At 36.2% G+C, this 17,295-nt stretch overlaps 1 protein-coding gene across 1 annotated transcript in view; it reads right to left on the bottom strand.

Moving 5' to 3' along the window:
* Positions 1-209: 209 nt before the first annotated feature.
* Positions 210-17,295, bottom strand: part of LOC124802718 (transcription factor mef2A-like) — a 619,300-nt gene continuing 602,214 nt past the window's right edge. The window contains exon 10 of the mRNA XM_047263686.1: positions 210-4,194. Coding sequence (XP_047119642.1) covers positions 4,061-4,194 — 134 coding nt within the window. The 3' untranslated portion in view covers positions 210-4,060. The remainder of the gene's footprint in view (positions 4,195-17,295) is intronic.

A 17,295-nucleotide genomic window follows, 5' to 3' on the forward strand; every position in this document is an offset into this window, starting at 1 on the left:
TGTAGGAAAAAATGAAGAAAAGTAGTTTTATGACTAGGGAGGAGGGAAGGGGGGAGGCAGAAGGAAAAGGTGCAGATTTGGCAGTTCTGCCAAGGGTGCAGGATCACTTCCATATGGCGCTGTTTGAAATATAACCATAATGGAGCAACAAAACATTTCTGAAATGACAATATATTTTATTACCAACTGGAGTATTTTTCCATTATTTTCTCACATGAATAACTTATTTTAATCAATGTAATGTTATTTTATTGTATTGCAAAAAAGACTAAATATTAAATTTATACCACAAGCATAAATTTAACACTTCTAACAAGTGATAATCGACAATTCGCATGAGACAGTTACAGATGTTGTCAAATGCTTGCTTATATGAACAAGTATACAAGTTTCACTTATTTGAGACATTAATAATGATACATCTCCATTCATCAATAAAATGGATGTAATCAAAGTCATAAAGGGAAAAAACTGAAATTTGAAACAAATCATTTCATCATGTCGACAGCTGAAGACATCAGGGAAAAGCAATCTGTACACTGACTAGACTGCCACTATCTAATTACAGGGTGATTCAGTTTACAATTCAGACTTACTTTTATCAAAATAAATACAACTTTACCAAATATAATTATATACAAAGAACTCTTGCGGGTAAAATGTTTTCCTCCTTGATTTGCACAGGTTTTTCTTTTCCTTTTTGAAAAATAAATGTTTGGCATTACTGTTTATGTTCGCCATATCATATTTTTAAAAATTGCTATTGTGTTCATACAAATTGTTTTGAAACAATCTTGTAGATATCAATAGTGTAACATATATATTTATTTACAGCTTTTCTGATAGTTAAAATTTCCATTTCAATTACATTACAGTATTTTTGTAGCTATGTCTATCAAAAGCTAAATTTACATCAGCACAGAAATGGCAGTCTTACCCAGCTCAGTGGAATGTAAAATGATGAAGTTGCTAACAGGAGAATTAAATGTTTATATCAATGTTTTTCAGAATGTAATGACAAACCTTTTGTCATTTACTGAGAAAGTGAGATAAATACATCAAGCAGAGTAACTGAAAACTCCATGATGACAAAAATTCACAAAAAAATGATAGGACACAAAAAGTGAAAGTGAGTCACACAACGATCTGTGAGAACTGTGAAAGAGATTGGAGTCGTACTGATGGAGAGTCTAATGATGCTGAATACTGTTAAAGAGACTAATGTCTCAAATAACTTTTCCCCTCCTTTCTAAGGCTACATGTTTCCATATGCCATTCTGTTTTGTTTCTCATCATTTTCTTCCACAGCAATTGTTAAAAACACATTTACAGTCCAAAGCATGTGGTATGTACTTTTATACCCTTCCTATGCTGCTATATCAGATATTTTTCACATTATGTATGATATTTTTCACCTGAGTTGTAAACACCACATTTTCAAAATTAATGTTTTATCTCATGATGTCAAGAGTTTCTTTGATTTTTCCTATACATGTGTCCTTTGCCATTTAAAAAATTATGATGACATATAATCATTTTTTTGTTTTGCTTTACATAAAATATATTTACACCAAAGAAAATAAACAACAAATGCAATGTCCTGAAACAAATACAGAAGTGGAATACACCAAAAATGTTTTTAAAAGAAATAATAAAAATGTGTGTAAAATAAAAAACCTGATTTCATGTTTTCCAAAATCAGCTCTGTAAGCTCTTCCACAACTATACTACCAGCAGTTTTCTTTCACATTGAACACTGATGTTTCCAGATTCTAAAATTTAACACTGGAATATGATTTCATGTCTCAAATTTCATTGCAGTTATTGAATGTATGATGAAACAACAACTGTCAATTTAGGCAATTTACAAATGATGGTAACATTTGCAATTGTGATCAGCTTAAGTGATAATTACTACAATGCCATTTTCTTGTTCAAAGATTTAAAAAAATAATGGATGCTGTGATAATTAGTTTTAACTTATGGTAACTTCTTGTAGGATATTATTCATATAATATGGAAGTAATACAATGAAAATTGGATTAAATATATGTGTATCAAAAGCACATAAATTATTAATTTCAAATTGTGTGTGTGTGTGTGTGTGTGTGTGTGTGTGTGTGTGTGTGTGTGTGTGTGTGTGTACATATCATAAAAGTAACTCTAAGGGTAGGATATCTACTAATATTAAAATGCTTCCAAACACTGCATATAGCCTACTGTTGTTGTTGGGTCAAACATATTGCGAAGCTACACTTCAGTCTGAAGAATGGCAGCCTCTTCCTTTAAAAAAAAAAAAAAAAAAAAAAAAAAGTCTGCCTTACATTTACTTCAGCTTTTCACCCTGCATTAACCAAATGTGACACCTGTTGATTTTGTGACAATGATTTCACAGCTGAAAGTAAATGTAAAGACTGAATGTGAAATTGTAAATATGAATTTATGATACTTCTTCGTACCTTATTCATTTTGCATACATCAGGCCTGTATTAGTGAACATTCATAGACACAATCAAGGTAATACTACAAATTCAAATTTCGAGTTGCAGACAGAAACAATGAAAAATAACGCTAAAATTATTTCAGATTTTTGGCAAAGTCTTTCTTCAGAAGTAGGAGACACATACATTCACAAAACAACAATAACAATTCACTCCCCTATGGCTACTGTCTCTGGGCACAAGGCCAGTGAGGACTCGGCACTCAGCGACAGCAGCCATGCGAGCGACAGTAGCCATGCGCAAGTGAGTTGTTGTTGTTGTGTAACTGGTGTGAGTTTTCTACTTCTGGAGAAAGACTTTGCCCAAAAGCTGAAGTAGTTCTAGAATTCTTTTTCACTGTGCCTGTTTGTGGCTCAGTGCCTCCTCTCTTGGTGAGTAGCAATCTATCTTTCTATATTGTTCTTATAAATTCAGATTTATAATTTTTCATTCAATTTGAAAGTCAAGTTTGAATTATTGATATTTACTTTCTTTCTGCTTTTGCCTATTCACTGATGCAAAGCCTATTCACTGATGGAAAGCTGAAACAAGTTCAACATAACGTACCATAATTGCAAGTTTACATTCTCTTTTCATGTATAAAGACATTCTCAGAAAATTAACAGATATTTAATTCTGGGTGGAAAAACTACACAGCTCTATATTGGAGAAAAATACAGTAATCCTTTAGGCTGAAGTTTAGTTCTAAAATATGTTGGTGCCTAGAGGTGTTCTGATATTATAAAGAACATCATAATCTGAATAACATCTACTTCACGACTTACTATATCAGTGGAAATAAGGACACAGTTAACCTGAAAATATGATAGCTGAAGCCCAAAGAAGCTGAAGCTTTAAACCATATGTTTCCTCTATCTGAATCTAGATCCTTATAGAGAAGGGAAAGGAAGTCCTTAAGTATTCCAAATGGACTTAAAAATCTTCAGAAATCAGGGGCAAGACTAGAACAGAAGATGCAAGGCACATCAAATGTACAGTGTTATTTATAACTCTTATTTCTGGAGGCACAATTACCAATGCTATGCATGGATAATATGAAAGTTTTGCAATATTTTAATATTTAGCATAATAGCTAGTAAAAACATTGTCAAAATCCTTAAACAAAGAGCGAACTTACAATTCTCTCAGAAAGAAGGTATCTTCTAGCAGACTGAATACTATATATTAATAATAGGCCACAGGAAAAAAACAAACAAGAGTATGAAGTTTGCTTTGTAATTAACAATTCAGTCTGCATTCTTCAAACTATGAATTTATTGTTCTCTCTTTGATATGTTCACAGATAATGCTATGAGGCATTAAGGCATTTAAATGTGAAACACTAGAGAAAAATACACATTGTAATCACATGAATGCTCATTTGAACTAAATCACCCTGCATCAGATATGATTACATTATTACTGAGGTTACACACATATTACAACTGTTATAACAATAGTATAAAAACAATTTTCAGTTCTAGTTTTGAGTTCCTTCCTGGTACTTGCTTAACTCTTGCGGAAGTTTCACATTTGTTAAGGCCTCTGTTAGATTCAATTAGTTATTGCTCAGTATAGAGCTACAAGTACATGCCATTCACAAGGTAATCTGCTTCATGAGCATACGGGGATTTGCCACCTCTACGGAGTCTCTTCCGAACAACACGTAATCGGCACCCAACAAGCACAACCATTATGCCTGTTACACACAATCCTGTAATAAGATAATAAGACAAATTAAAATCTCAGTAAACCATTGCCATAGGGTAATAGAAATTTTTTAATTAATCTGAAAGTACGAGGGTGGTTTGCGCTAGTGCAATGAAACGAGTTGTTCATGTGATATTCATTGGAATGTTGTCTGTAGACACATGGCACATCAATGCTCTTGTAAGAGAGTTGTCGCAGTGACATGGCTCTGTTGTTGTTCCCACGTAGTGATTTGCAAAGATGGAAAAAATTGAGATTCAAGCTGTGATTAAGTACTTCATAAAGAAAGTTATGAAAGCAAAGGACATTCATGACAATTTCCAGAAAACACAGGGGGACTTATCTTCTTCATATTCAACCATTGCCAATTAGACAAATGAATTTAAATTTGGGCGGGAGAACTTGGATGATGATCCGCGCAATGGTCGCCTAAGATGTATCACTACTCGAGAAATCATTGCAAAAATGCACAAAATAGTCATGGATGATCACCAATTGAAAGTGTGTCAAATTGCTCACGCTTCCCAGATGTCATCTGAAAGGGTACATCACATTTTAACTGAAGAATTAGAAATGAAAAAATTATGTGCAAGATGGGTGCCATGACTCTTGACGCGCACCCTCACACATGTGCCATCGCCATCGCAAAATTACATGCCCTGTCCACCTGATATGGCTCCATCAGACTTCCATCTCTTCCCATAACTGAAAATTTTTCTCAGCTGATGAAGATTCACTTCAAACAAAGAATTGACAGTCAGAGTTGACAACTATTTTGCAAGCCTGGAGGAAACTCATTTTTGACATTGGTTCAAGGCACTGGAACATCGTTGGACCAAGTGCATTAATCTACAATGAGGCTACATTGAAAAATAAAAACATTACAGTGATGTAAGTACTTTCTTTCTATTCCGTTCTGAGAACTTTTCAAACCACCCTCAAAAGTTAACTGGTTGGAAAGTAGATGTCATGGTGAACATAGTTATGAAGTTCTTTTACTTCTTGTGGATTACATGCTGGTTTCATTAGATGTGAAACGTTAAAATTATGCATCAGGTCAAGGCTCAAAACTTGATAGCAGCTTTTATCAGTTAAGATCACCCTTTCTGGGGGGTTTCTCACAAAAATATTTTACCTATGAAAGCATTAAAAGACCATAAGAAAGTTTTTGGTTTGTTCCTAGATCTATTCAGAGCTTTTGAATGTGTATATCATGATATACAGGGTGATTATAACTAAATTTAAACTTTCAAACCGCTGTAGAAATAACACTACTGGTCAGAATGACATCAAATTGCAACGGAATATTATCGGAGAAGGGGGAAAATGTAGGGCAGAAGGAAAATGAATAGCTACCAAATGGAGCAACAGATGGTGCTGTAAGCATCATAATTTACTAGTAGTCAACTACAAATGAAAATGAATCATAAAACAATGCCTAAGGTGTATGTTTGATGTTAAACAAACTGTACTACTCAGTGTGGATGGGTGTACAGGTGTGAACTGATAGTTACATAAGCCCATCCACCACAGCAAGGTCGTATCACACCATATTGGAAAAATTGGTTTTTAATTGTCCTGAGGCCAAAAACTGCATAAAAAGCATCAATCATAATAAAATCAGATTATTAATTTCTATGTGACTGGTGCAAAACAATATGCTGTGCACAGTTTTCTGCAACAAGTTGAAATCGAGAAACAGCATGTTCCACAGCTGACTGAAGTGTTTCCATGCTCACGTTCAGAATGTGTTGCACATTTCTATCTGTCAATGCAGCTATGTTTGCAATTGGAACACTGTACACAAAATCTTTCAGATAGCCCCACAGCCAGAGGCCTTACCAATTAAGATCCGGACAGTCAGGCAGTAGGGGAATGGTGGCTTATAATTCTAGCATTTCCAAAATGGCACTTCAGCAGCTGCTTAACTGGATTTGCAATGTGCAGAGGTGTGCCATCTTTCATAAAAATGATCCCATTCACACATCAACGCTATTGGAGAGCTGGAATGACTTGATTGCACAAAAGACACTCATAGCACTTACCAGCAACAGCACAGGTAACAAGACCAGAAGCAGCTGTCTCTTCAAAAAAATATGGCCCGATGGTAAACAATGTCATAAACTTGCAACACACAGTGACCTTGTCAGGATGAAGTGGTACCAGTTGATTTGCATGCGAGTTTTCCATTGCCAATATTCGGCAGTTCTTTGTATTGACATGTCCTGTCAGATGGAAGTGGGCTTCATCTGTCCACAAAACCTTTCATGGCCAATCATTGTCCACTTCCATATGAGCAAGAAATTCTAAAGTAAAGGTCTCTCTTGTTGGCAGGTCAACAGGAAGCAACTTGTGCACATGGGTAATACTGAATGAATAGCAAAGAAGGATGTTTCATAGGCTTTTATGCACTCCACTCATTGGTATGTCCAATGTTCGGGCAATTCTCCATTCACTACACATTTGCACACCACCACTCGCATCCTCTTTCATTGCTGTGGCCACTGCTTCCACTGATATCAAATCAATTGGGCCTCTCAGAGGAAATGAAACAAAAAAATGTCATCATGTATGCTGATGATGTATCACTTATAGCTAGCAGCAGGACTGCAAGTGAACTGCAAGAAAGACTTGTTCTGAAAACAGAAAATTTAGTCCAGTGTTTCAGCAGTAAAAATTTGTTCACAAATGAATATTACACACTGTAACAAGGTGGGACTACATTACTTGCTCTTTTACCCTCCAGACACAAATAAAATTGTTTGCTTTATTTGATCTTGTTTCATTAAAAACACATACACAATAGTTACATAAAATAGCTAATTTATTATTTAAGCTGCCTTACATTAAAATAATTTTCAGAGAAGACAGCAGTGCATTCAGTTATCATGGAAACATTTCATTTAAAGAAACATTAATGATGTACAATACATGAAAACCAGGTGAAGGTGAAATTTTCAGGCTATACATTGTTTTTTTTTCTGAATTGGCACAGCTCATTTTGAAGCCCTTTTTCTCTCCTTTTCAAAAAAATTTATTTTTTCTGAGAACTTCGTATTTCAAAAGTTATTTGTATTCAGAAATTTCATGTTCTGGAAAATTCCAATCTTAAACAGTGATTATTTCCAAAATTCAGTACCACCATTTTGTAGCCCATATTTTCTGATTATAAAATTGCCTACTTTTACTAGGATATCTTGTTAGTTTGTTAACTACTCAAATTGGAAACTTTAAGTTTCTGAAAACAGTTTTGTGGGCTTAAGGAATCCTCTTGCATATGCAAATCATCCTTATAAAATAATACCTATAATTTTGTGATTTAGTAGTTACAATGCTCTTAGTTAAACAGACTTTATGACATTATCTACTGTAACTTTGTCTCTCCTAATTTTTCTGATTTTTATGTTAATATTCAAAATGTAATAGCACTGCATTTCAAGATTTTGTGGTGCCAGATATTACATATATCCAGAAATAGGCATGGCAGTCTAAGTCTGAGGTAGTTAGCATTTGGTAACAACAGTGTACCATCCTTATGTGAGTTTGGGCCTAGTAGTGAGGTCAAATGATGGAAATCTTGAGTCAGTTTGTAGTGAGCATCCAAACTGTAAGGCTACAATGGAGAGTTAATCAGCATCCTATAGTCAGTTTTTAACTATCTACATGGCTCAGTCTGTATTTGAAATTTCCCTGGAAGACTAAAACTGTCCTACTGAACAAGTTATACAAGCACAACTCACAACCCACCCTCACAGCTTTACTTCTGTGAGTACCTTGTACCCAACCTTCCAAACTTCACAGAAGTTCTCCTGCATACCTTGCAGAACTACCACTCCTGGAAGAAAGGAATCTGCCAGGCAAGTTTCGGACCAGCACGCACTTCATTGCAGAGTGAAAATTCACTCTGTATTTCAGCATCAAAATCCACATTTCATGCTGAAATAGTTTAAATTCAGGTATTAGTCTCCTCCCCCCCCCCCCCCCCCACTGCGACCTTCCAGGAACTTTGAGAAACTGTGTTTATTAATGTAAATTGTATACCTGATTTGAAAGTTTGGACTACTAGACTACGACTCATGCCAATGCTGTTGATCAGACAGAGAACACAGCTTACAAATAAACATTAAAAAATTGAAAACTGATTACTGATGAATATTTGTCAGATCTTTCAGCAGACTAAAGACTATTACCATCAAGATTCTATGACACAGCTGAAGGGTAATTGCCATGTTCAAGCTTACGACATTGAGGTCCATGCCAGCAGAAACATTCACAACGAAAATATCAGCTTCAAAGTTAGGAACACAGACCCTTATTAGACAAGCAGTCACAAGTTCTTGGATATGGTAGTAGACAAGTACTTGTATTGGAAAAATCACCTAGGTAATATATGCCAATAAAATTAGCTCAGACATATCCCTAATGAGGAAGATCTGTGGCACAGTAAAATGGAGACACTTTACTAAGGTATTCTATGGTCTCATATATCAATATCTGCCATACTTGCACTGATTTGGGGTAGTGCTGCTAACTTTTACATAGAAAAACTAGTTAACTTCCAAAAGACAATGGACAGAGCAGCAGATTGAAGGGAAGGGCATAGGGAAGAGGGGAGGGGGTAGCACCACACAGGTCCCTAAGTGGTCAGTTCATCAGTGCATCTGATGATGGCAATGGGCCCATTGGACAGACATCCAGCTGTTCACATATGAACTATTTTGACATAAAGTACACCAGGAAATGCTGAAGAATCACACTGCACTACATCCTTGAATAAAGATCGATTTACATATAATACTAAAAACAGGAATTATTACCACACGAGAAGCAAATGATTGAAACTAACGAATAATGACCCTGTTGAAGCAGGGTGCAATTTTTACAACAGACTCTCAGTTATGAAGAGTATTATAGTATTGTTCTCAAATCAAATAAAAATAAAAAAGGTTACATGGCCATGACATGTCCCTACAGCATATCGGAATACTTACACAAACATCACAGCAACCAAACACAAACTGTATGTCCTTATGGGTTAATGTAACTAAAGCAAAGACAGCCCACCTGGCTAGCCACATGGTCTAATGTGCTGCTTCCTGAGTGGAAGGCATGCTGGTCCCTGGCATGAATCCGCCCAGCAGATTTGTGTTAAGGTCCGGTGTGCCGGCCAGTCTGTGAATGGTTTTTCAAGTGGTTTTCCATCTGCCTCAGCGAATGTGGGCTAGTTTCCCTTATTCTGCCCCAGTTACTCTGTTGGCAATTCCTGCACAAACACTGTCTCCACATATGCGCAGCCCATAATTTCTACCACACAAATGTTCGGGGTTACACTCGCCTGGTGTGAGACGATTCTGGGGTGGGGGGTGGTGTGTGTGTGTGTGTGTGTGTGTGTGTGTGTGTGTGTGTGTGTGTGTGTGTGTGTGTGTGTGTGTTGTGGGGGGGGGTTTCTAGTGTCTACTGGGGACCAAACCGCACAATAACCCTGGGTTCATTGTGGGGCAGCGGTGGGGTGAATGGACTGCTGTAGCCTATTGTGAGGTTGTGAACCACTGACGGCTACGGCGGGGATGAAACCTCTCTGTCGTTTCTAGGTCCCCAGTTACATACAATACAATACAAAGCAAAGACTTAGTGACAGAACACAAACTTACCTCACACAGTCATATTAGGATATTTCTCATGTGTGTTATTCTTTTTTATGCATTTAAACACTGACACAGTTAGTAGACAAATATGAAATAGAACCATACATCATGTGCAAGAAATTAGGACAACACATGCAACACAAGAAGTACATCTCCATTATGATATGATGACAAATGTATGTTTAACAGTATACAGGGTTGAAAATGCACGTACATTCCTTTTATTTTTATAAGTCATATGAATATTTCTTTGTATGTGCATATATCTGTATAATTATAAACAGCCCAGTAATGCAAACTTCTGCTGTTTCTTGGCTGTTTTAAACTTCTGTATCTGATATGCAAAATGATATATGGGGGAAGAAAAATAAAAAAATAAGCAAACTAAACTTAGATTCACTGTGTGTAGTATATTGCAGTTCCCTATACTTACAGTCTAGAAATAATCTTTGAACCATGATCTCTCTGCAACAAATGGAGAAATGCACAGCTGTGGCCCAGAAACTGAGGAAAATTTTCATCTGGTGAGCCAAAGATTGAGCAGCAATCATGATGGTGTGATAAATATGGGGAGCCTAATCTCTGTCAGTTAGAAATAAAACCAGTACTTTTAGGAATAATGTGAAGGAAATGCAAAGGGAAAATACTTTTTGTTCTGTTGATGGGTACTTGAAGGTAAAATTACTTTCACTATATGACCTCATCCTCTTCCTCACACAATTTTTTATCTCAAGAAAAATATGTTCTCAAAACATTATATGCATGCTGGTCAATTATGCATTGAGTTTCTTTTTAACTTTGTATTTTGATCTACACATGAATATTTTAGTTGTCCTATGCCTAGTGCAGGTATACACTACAAGATGCACTGGCCAAATAAACATATAATATGCATGTATTTACATATAGATAATCTACGTATGTGTGTATGGTCACTGTTGTTTTTATCACAACATGATTGCGGAATGTTTATGTTATTTTCATTTATTAATTGTTTAAGTAAACTTTTAACTGTCACAAGCACCCTACCAGTGTTTAAAAAAAATTTACTGTGTCCTTCACATGTGTTTTGTGTAAACACAGAATAAGATTTCCGAACTTCAGCAAATCAAACATATAAACTCGTCAATGTGGGTGGTATATGGTTCTATATTCAACATTTCAATGATTGTTGATATAAGAGAAACATGGGACCCTCAATGACCTTGGAGATTTATTGCCAATATTTGTACATAACATCATGTTGAACTAGTTGACTTATAGAAGCATTTTGTTATATCTGTTTGTAGAACAAAACAAACAGAACTATGAAAGTATTACCTTCTTGAAGCACTACCTCCTCTCTATACTGCGTAAGACATTTACTATTTGTCATAAAAATGTTATGATAGTTGTCTAGTGTGTGGAGCCTGTTACTCACTGTGCATATGAAAGGTGACTAGTAGTCCCTTTCATATAGACTGATGAATTGTGTCATATTTATATCATGTAAATTGCACCATGTAGTGTCTTCCATGCAACATTATACCTTGGTGGGGCTGCACTAAAAGCTGGTGGAAGGAAGACAGGACATATTATGTGCTCTATTTGAAGTAAGTTCATTCATTCTGTATTCCAATTGCGCCTGCAGTGGGTGATGTGTAGCTAGTTCAAAATTAACACAACATCATGAGAGGGGACAGAAAAATATATTATGGGCAGAGACAGTAGTCTGGTTTTACAAATCGTAACAAAAACTTCCCTTACCCCAGAACAGAAAATTACTTTAAGCAGAATAAAGACAAGACCTGTGTGAGGAAGTGGGCAAATGAAAGTAAAGTTCTCCTCATCACTTTAAAGATTTTGTTACTTTGGACATGACAAAGAAGCACTTGCATGAAGGAGATAGCCAAATGCTAAACCAAAAACAACAGAACCATTAATAGGTTTAAATCAACGAGAACTTTTCCTGACTATTCAATAGAGAGAGCCAGTTTTGGACATAAGTGAGAACTGCAGGATGTAAAATGGACAGGAAAATGCATACCCTGCATGACCCATGATTAGATTGTTTCAAATCTATGAAACATCTCTTTCTATGCATCTGTGGCCAAGTGCTGTTTGAGGGGAGAAAGAGCAGCGAAGCATGAGCAACCAGAAGGGAACAAAGTTGTAAGCCTTGGGATGATTGAACATTTTACAATCTAACAAGATTTTACCATCTCCCTTTGGATGTGAAAGTAACACTCACAAAAGAGTGGGGGCATCAGATGACAGACATAGAGACAGATTCAGATGAGGCCAGAGAAATTATGAAAGCAGGAGAGATTCTGATGAGTTCTTTTTGAATTTAATGCATTTTGCATTCCCCCACTCCTGAGAACACCAGAATGACCAGGCTCATTTTGACTCTGAGGTGGAGTACGTCAGGTGAGAAGTGAGGACTGGACCATCAGAATCACAATTTTACTGTCTTATGATGTACATATATAAATCATTGATTTAAAGTACACGAAACTAGTCAGTATAGATAACGCACCAGAGATAGGTACTATGTGTCAGACAAAGAGCAACCAATCTTAATTTACAAAAATCATTACAAATTTGTTTCGTTATTTTACAAAGAACTCTTCTTCATCATTTACAAATTCTGTGAATGAATAACAACATTTTTGCACTAGAATGGTATATAATTGTATCTTCAGTGTATCTAGTTCCATACTGTGAACGTTTTTCATTTTTAATTTATTGAAAATTTTCATAGCCATGTAATGAGGAGTCTGGGAGTAGAGTTGTAGTCTTTGAGATGGCAATACAAAATTATCTTTATTTCTTGTGTCATACATATGTTGAAAACACTTTTCTGTAAATAATTCTCAGCTGGTACAGATAAATACAAACAATTCATAAATGTAAATACCTGGAATAGTTAAAATTTTTAGATCCCTGAATAAAGGTTGGTATGACTCTCTAGGCTTAATATTAGACTTATTTCTAATAACAGATTTTTGAAGTAATGGTAATCTATTAACGCTACCTGCAGTCTCCCAAAAGATTATTCTGTATCTTACAACAGGTTCAAAATAGCTGTGGTAAACTGTCCTTGTGTTGATGTCACTTACATAGGACAATATTATCATTGGGAATGCTACACTGTTTAGCTTGTTTGCAAAGTAGTTCATACGTGAAGACCAGGACAAATTTTTTTCTACAAATATCCCCAGAAATTTGACAGATTCTGCTTCCCTAAGTTCCCAGTTTTTATGGGTAATTTTGAAGTATATTGATTATGACTGTTTAGTTTTAATCTGTGTGAGCTGGTTTCTTTTCATGTTTAGTTTTAATCCATTTACATCAAACTGATGTTGTAAACTATTTAGTGAGTCAATGACTCTTTAGGGAATTTGTTCTGTGGTGTCATTTTCAGTGACTACATATGTGTCATCTGCAAATAAAACTGAGTGTGATGTTACATAAAATAAAAACAGGATTGGGCCTAAGATGGAACCTTGCGTGCCGCCATGCAAAATAGTTTTCCATTTTGGGAAACAACTTCCTGTACTTCATGTCACAACTACTCCTTGCTTTCTGTCTGTTAAATAAGATTTGAACCATTTCAAAGCACTACCATTTATTCTGTATCTTTCTAATTTACCAGGTGTAGAAGTATGAAACCAGTATTTCCCTATAGATATTGCTGGCTGTCAGTGTAGGGTCCATGAGACCGCATCTGCAGCACCATCTGCTTCCTGTAACAGCTAATGATGAATATGAACACACAGTAACCCTAGTTCCATACATTGATATCTTTTCCAAACCTGTGAACATGTAGAATTTTGTGCCTATGAACTATGATTTGCTGTCACCATTGGTTTCCTGTTATCATTTGAATTAAATTGCTGCAGAACTGTATCGAATGCTGGTCAAAGTTTTTGGTAAACATGCTTTTGGGAAAACACATTGGTTTGAGTGGGTAAAAAAATTCAGAAGTGGTGATTTTGATGTGAGAAATGATGAGCACTGGAATTGACCTAAAAAATTCAAAGACAACAAATTGCAAGCCTTATTGGATGAAGATGATACTCAAACTCAACAGGAAATCATGGAACAATTGGAAGTGATGCAGAAAGCCATTTCTCTTTGGCTGAAAGCAATGAAAGCCTATCCCCAATCTTTCACCACAATATTCACAGATAAGATAATACTATCTACACCTGGGCGACAAATGGTTTTTCCATGGCATGCACGCATGTGCGCCCCTCCCCCCTCCCCCCCCCTACTTCACACACACACACACACACACACACACACACACACACACACACACACATCACTAATTAGCCACAAAGGTGCACCATTCCCTGGTACACAAAACCAGCATGATGATAAAAGTTTGTTCCCAAAAAATAAGTGGGATTCTTAGCCACATATGTAATAGCTCTCTGAGGCAGGGTATTTTCCCAGATAGACTGAAGTATGCCATTGTTAAACCACTGCATAAAAAAGGGGATACGCCTGATGTCAACAACTACCGCCCAATCTCTCTTCTGACTGCCTTATCCAAAATTCTTGAAAAAGTAATGTATTGTAGAGTAGCTTCACACCTTTGTAAAAATAAAGTTTTAACAAAATGTCAGTTTGGTTTCCAGAAGGGTTTTACAACAGAAAATGCTATATATACTATCACTAATGAAATATTAAATGCTCTCAGTAAGCGGAAGTCACCCGTTGGGATTTTTTGTGATCTATCAAAAGCTTTTGATTGTGTAAATCATGGAATACTTCTACATAAGCTCAAGTACTGTGGTATGAATGGGACAGTGCCCAAATGGCTTAAATCATACCTAACTGGAAGAGTGCAGAAAGTTGAAATAAACAGTTTACATAATATGCAAAAAACTGGCGATTTCTCAAACTGGGGAACAATCAAGAATGGGGTGCCGCAAGGTTCGTTCTTGGGTCCTCTGCTGGTTGGTTGGTTGGTTGGGGGAAGGAGACCAGACAGCGTGGTCGTTGGTCTCATCGGATTAGGGAAGGATGGGGAAGGAAGTCAGCCGTGCCCTTTCAGAGGAACCTTCCCGGCATTTGCCTGGAGCGATTTAGGGAAATCACGGAAAACTTAAATCAGGATGGCCGGACACGGGATTGAACCGTCGTCCTCCCGAATGCGAGTCCAGTGTCTAACCACTTGTGCGGTCCTCTGCTGTTCTTAATATATATTAATGACTTGCCATTCTATATTCACGAAGATGCAAAGCTGGTACTTTTTCCCAATGATACAAGTATAGCTATCACACCTGACAGACAAGAATTAACTGGTGAAATTGTAAACGATGTTTTTCAGAAAATCATTACGTGGTTCTCTGCAAATGGGCTCTCATTAAACTTTGAAAAAACACAGTATATACAATTCCACACAGTAAATGGAATGACCCCATTAATAAATATAGACTTCGATCAGAAATCGGTAGCTAAGGTAGAATATTCAAAATTTCTAGGTGTATGCATTGATAAGGGGTTGAACTGGAAAAAACACACTGAGGATCTGCTGAAACGTTTGAGTTCAGCTACTTATGCTATTAGGGTCATTGCAAATTTTGGTGACATACATCTGAGTAAATTAGCTTACCACACCTATTTTCATTCTCTGCTTTCGTATGGCATCATATTCTGGGATAACTCATCATTGAGTAAAAGAGTGTTCATTGCACAAAAGCATGTAATCAGAAAAATTGCTGGAGCTCATCCAAGATCATCCAGCAGACACTTATTTAAAGAGCTAGAAATCTTCACTGTATCCTCATAATATATATATTCAATTATGAAATTTGTTATTAACAATCTGAACTAATTCAAAAGTAATAGCAGTGTAATGGCTACAACACCAGGAGAAAGGATTATCATCACTACTCAAGGTTAAATCTAACTTGGCTCAGAAGGGGATAAATTATGCTGCCACAAAAGTCTTTGGTCACTTATCTAATAGCATCAAAAGTCTGACAGATAGCCACATAACATTTAAAAGGAAATTAAAAGAATTTCTTAATGATAACTCCTTCTATTCATTAGATGAATTTTTGGATATGGTAAGTGGATAGTTTCCCAACCACCACAAAAAGAAGAAAGAAATTTAAAAATATTGAGTGTCATGTAATATTTTGTGTAATGTAATATCTTGTTCAGACACCTTTTATTAACCTGACATGTTCCACGCCATTACAAAATGTCGTATTCATGATCTATGGAACAAGTACTAACCTAATCTAATCTAATCTAATCCTGAGATAGAACAACCTAATGACATTTTCCCACAGGCTTTCTTTGCCTTCCATCATATGCTGAAACTGAAATAATTTTGTTGTTGGAGTTGTGGTCTTCAGTTCAAAGACTGGTCTGGTGCAGCTCTCTGCACTACACCATGTAAGCCTGTCCATCTTCAGATAACTACTGCAACCTACATTTATTTGAACCTGCTTACTGTATTCATTCCTTGGTTTTCATCTGCAATTCTGAACACCAACACTTCCCTTTAGTGTCAAACTGATGGTTCTTTGATGTCTCAGAATGTGTCCTACAAAATAATCTCTTCTTTTTGTCAAGTTGTGCCACAAATTTCCATTTTTCTTCAGTTTGATTCAGAACTTCCTCATTAGTTATTCCATCCACCCATCTAACCTTCAGCATTCTTCTGTAGCCCCATGTTTCAAAAGCTTTTATTCTCTTCTTGTCTGAACTGTTTGTTACGCATATTTCACTCCTATACAAGCCTAAACTCCAGACAAATACTTTTAAAAAAGACTTCCTAACACTCAAACTTATATTAGATGTTAAGAAATTCCTCTTTTTCAGAAATTCTTGTCTTGCTGTTTCCAGTCTGCTCATTACATCCTCCTTACTTTAGCCATCATCAGTTATTTTGCTGCCCAAACAGCGACACTCATTTTCTACTCTTAGTGTCTCACTTACTAACTTAATTTCCTCAGAACTGTCTGATTTAATTAAACTATATTCCATTACCCTTGTTTCACTTTTGTTGATGTAAAAAATATTTTGCTCTCTGTAGTTTACCACTACTATCTTCAGGATTTCAAAGATTGTATGCCAGTCAACATTTTTTTTCTCTAAATCCTTGAATGCTATTAATGCAGAACTGCCTTTCTTCAAACTATCTTCTAGAATACAGCACAGGGTCAATACTGCCTCTTGTGTTCCTACATTTCTCTTAAACCCCAACTGATCTTCCTTGACATCATCTTTTACCAGTTTTTCCATTCTTGTGCAAATAATTTATGTCAAATTGTGCAACCATAGCTTATGAAATTGATAGTTTGGTAGTATTCTTGCCTGTCAGCACCTGCCTTTTTCGGAACAGAAATGGTTACATTCTTCTTGAAGTCTGAGGGCATTTTCCCTGGTTCATATATCTTGCATACCAGATGGAATATTTTTGACACAACTGGCTTGACCAAAGGTCTCAATAA

The sequence above is a fragment of the Schistocerca piceifrons genome, chromosome 6 (genome assembly GCF_021461385.2).
Source record: "Schistocerca piceifrons isolate TAMUIC-IGC-003096 chromosome 6, iqSchPice1.1, whole genome shotgun sequence".
Taxonomy (NCBI): Eukaryota; Metazoa; Arthropoda; class Insecta; order Orthoptera; family Acrididae; genus Schistocerca; species Schistocerca piceifrons.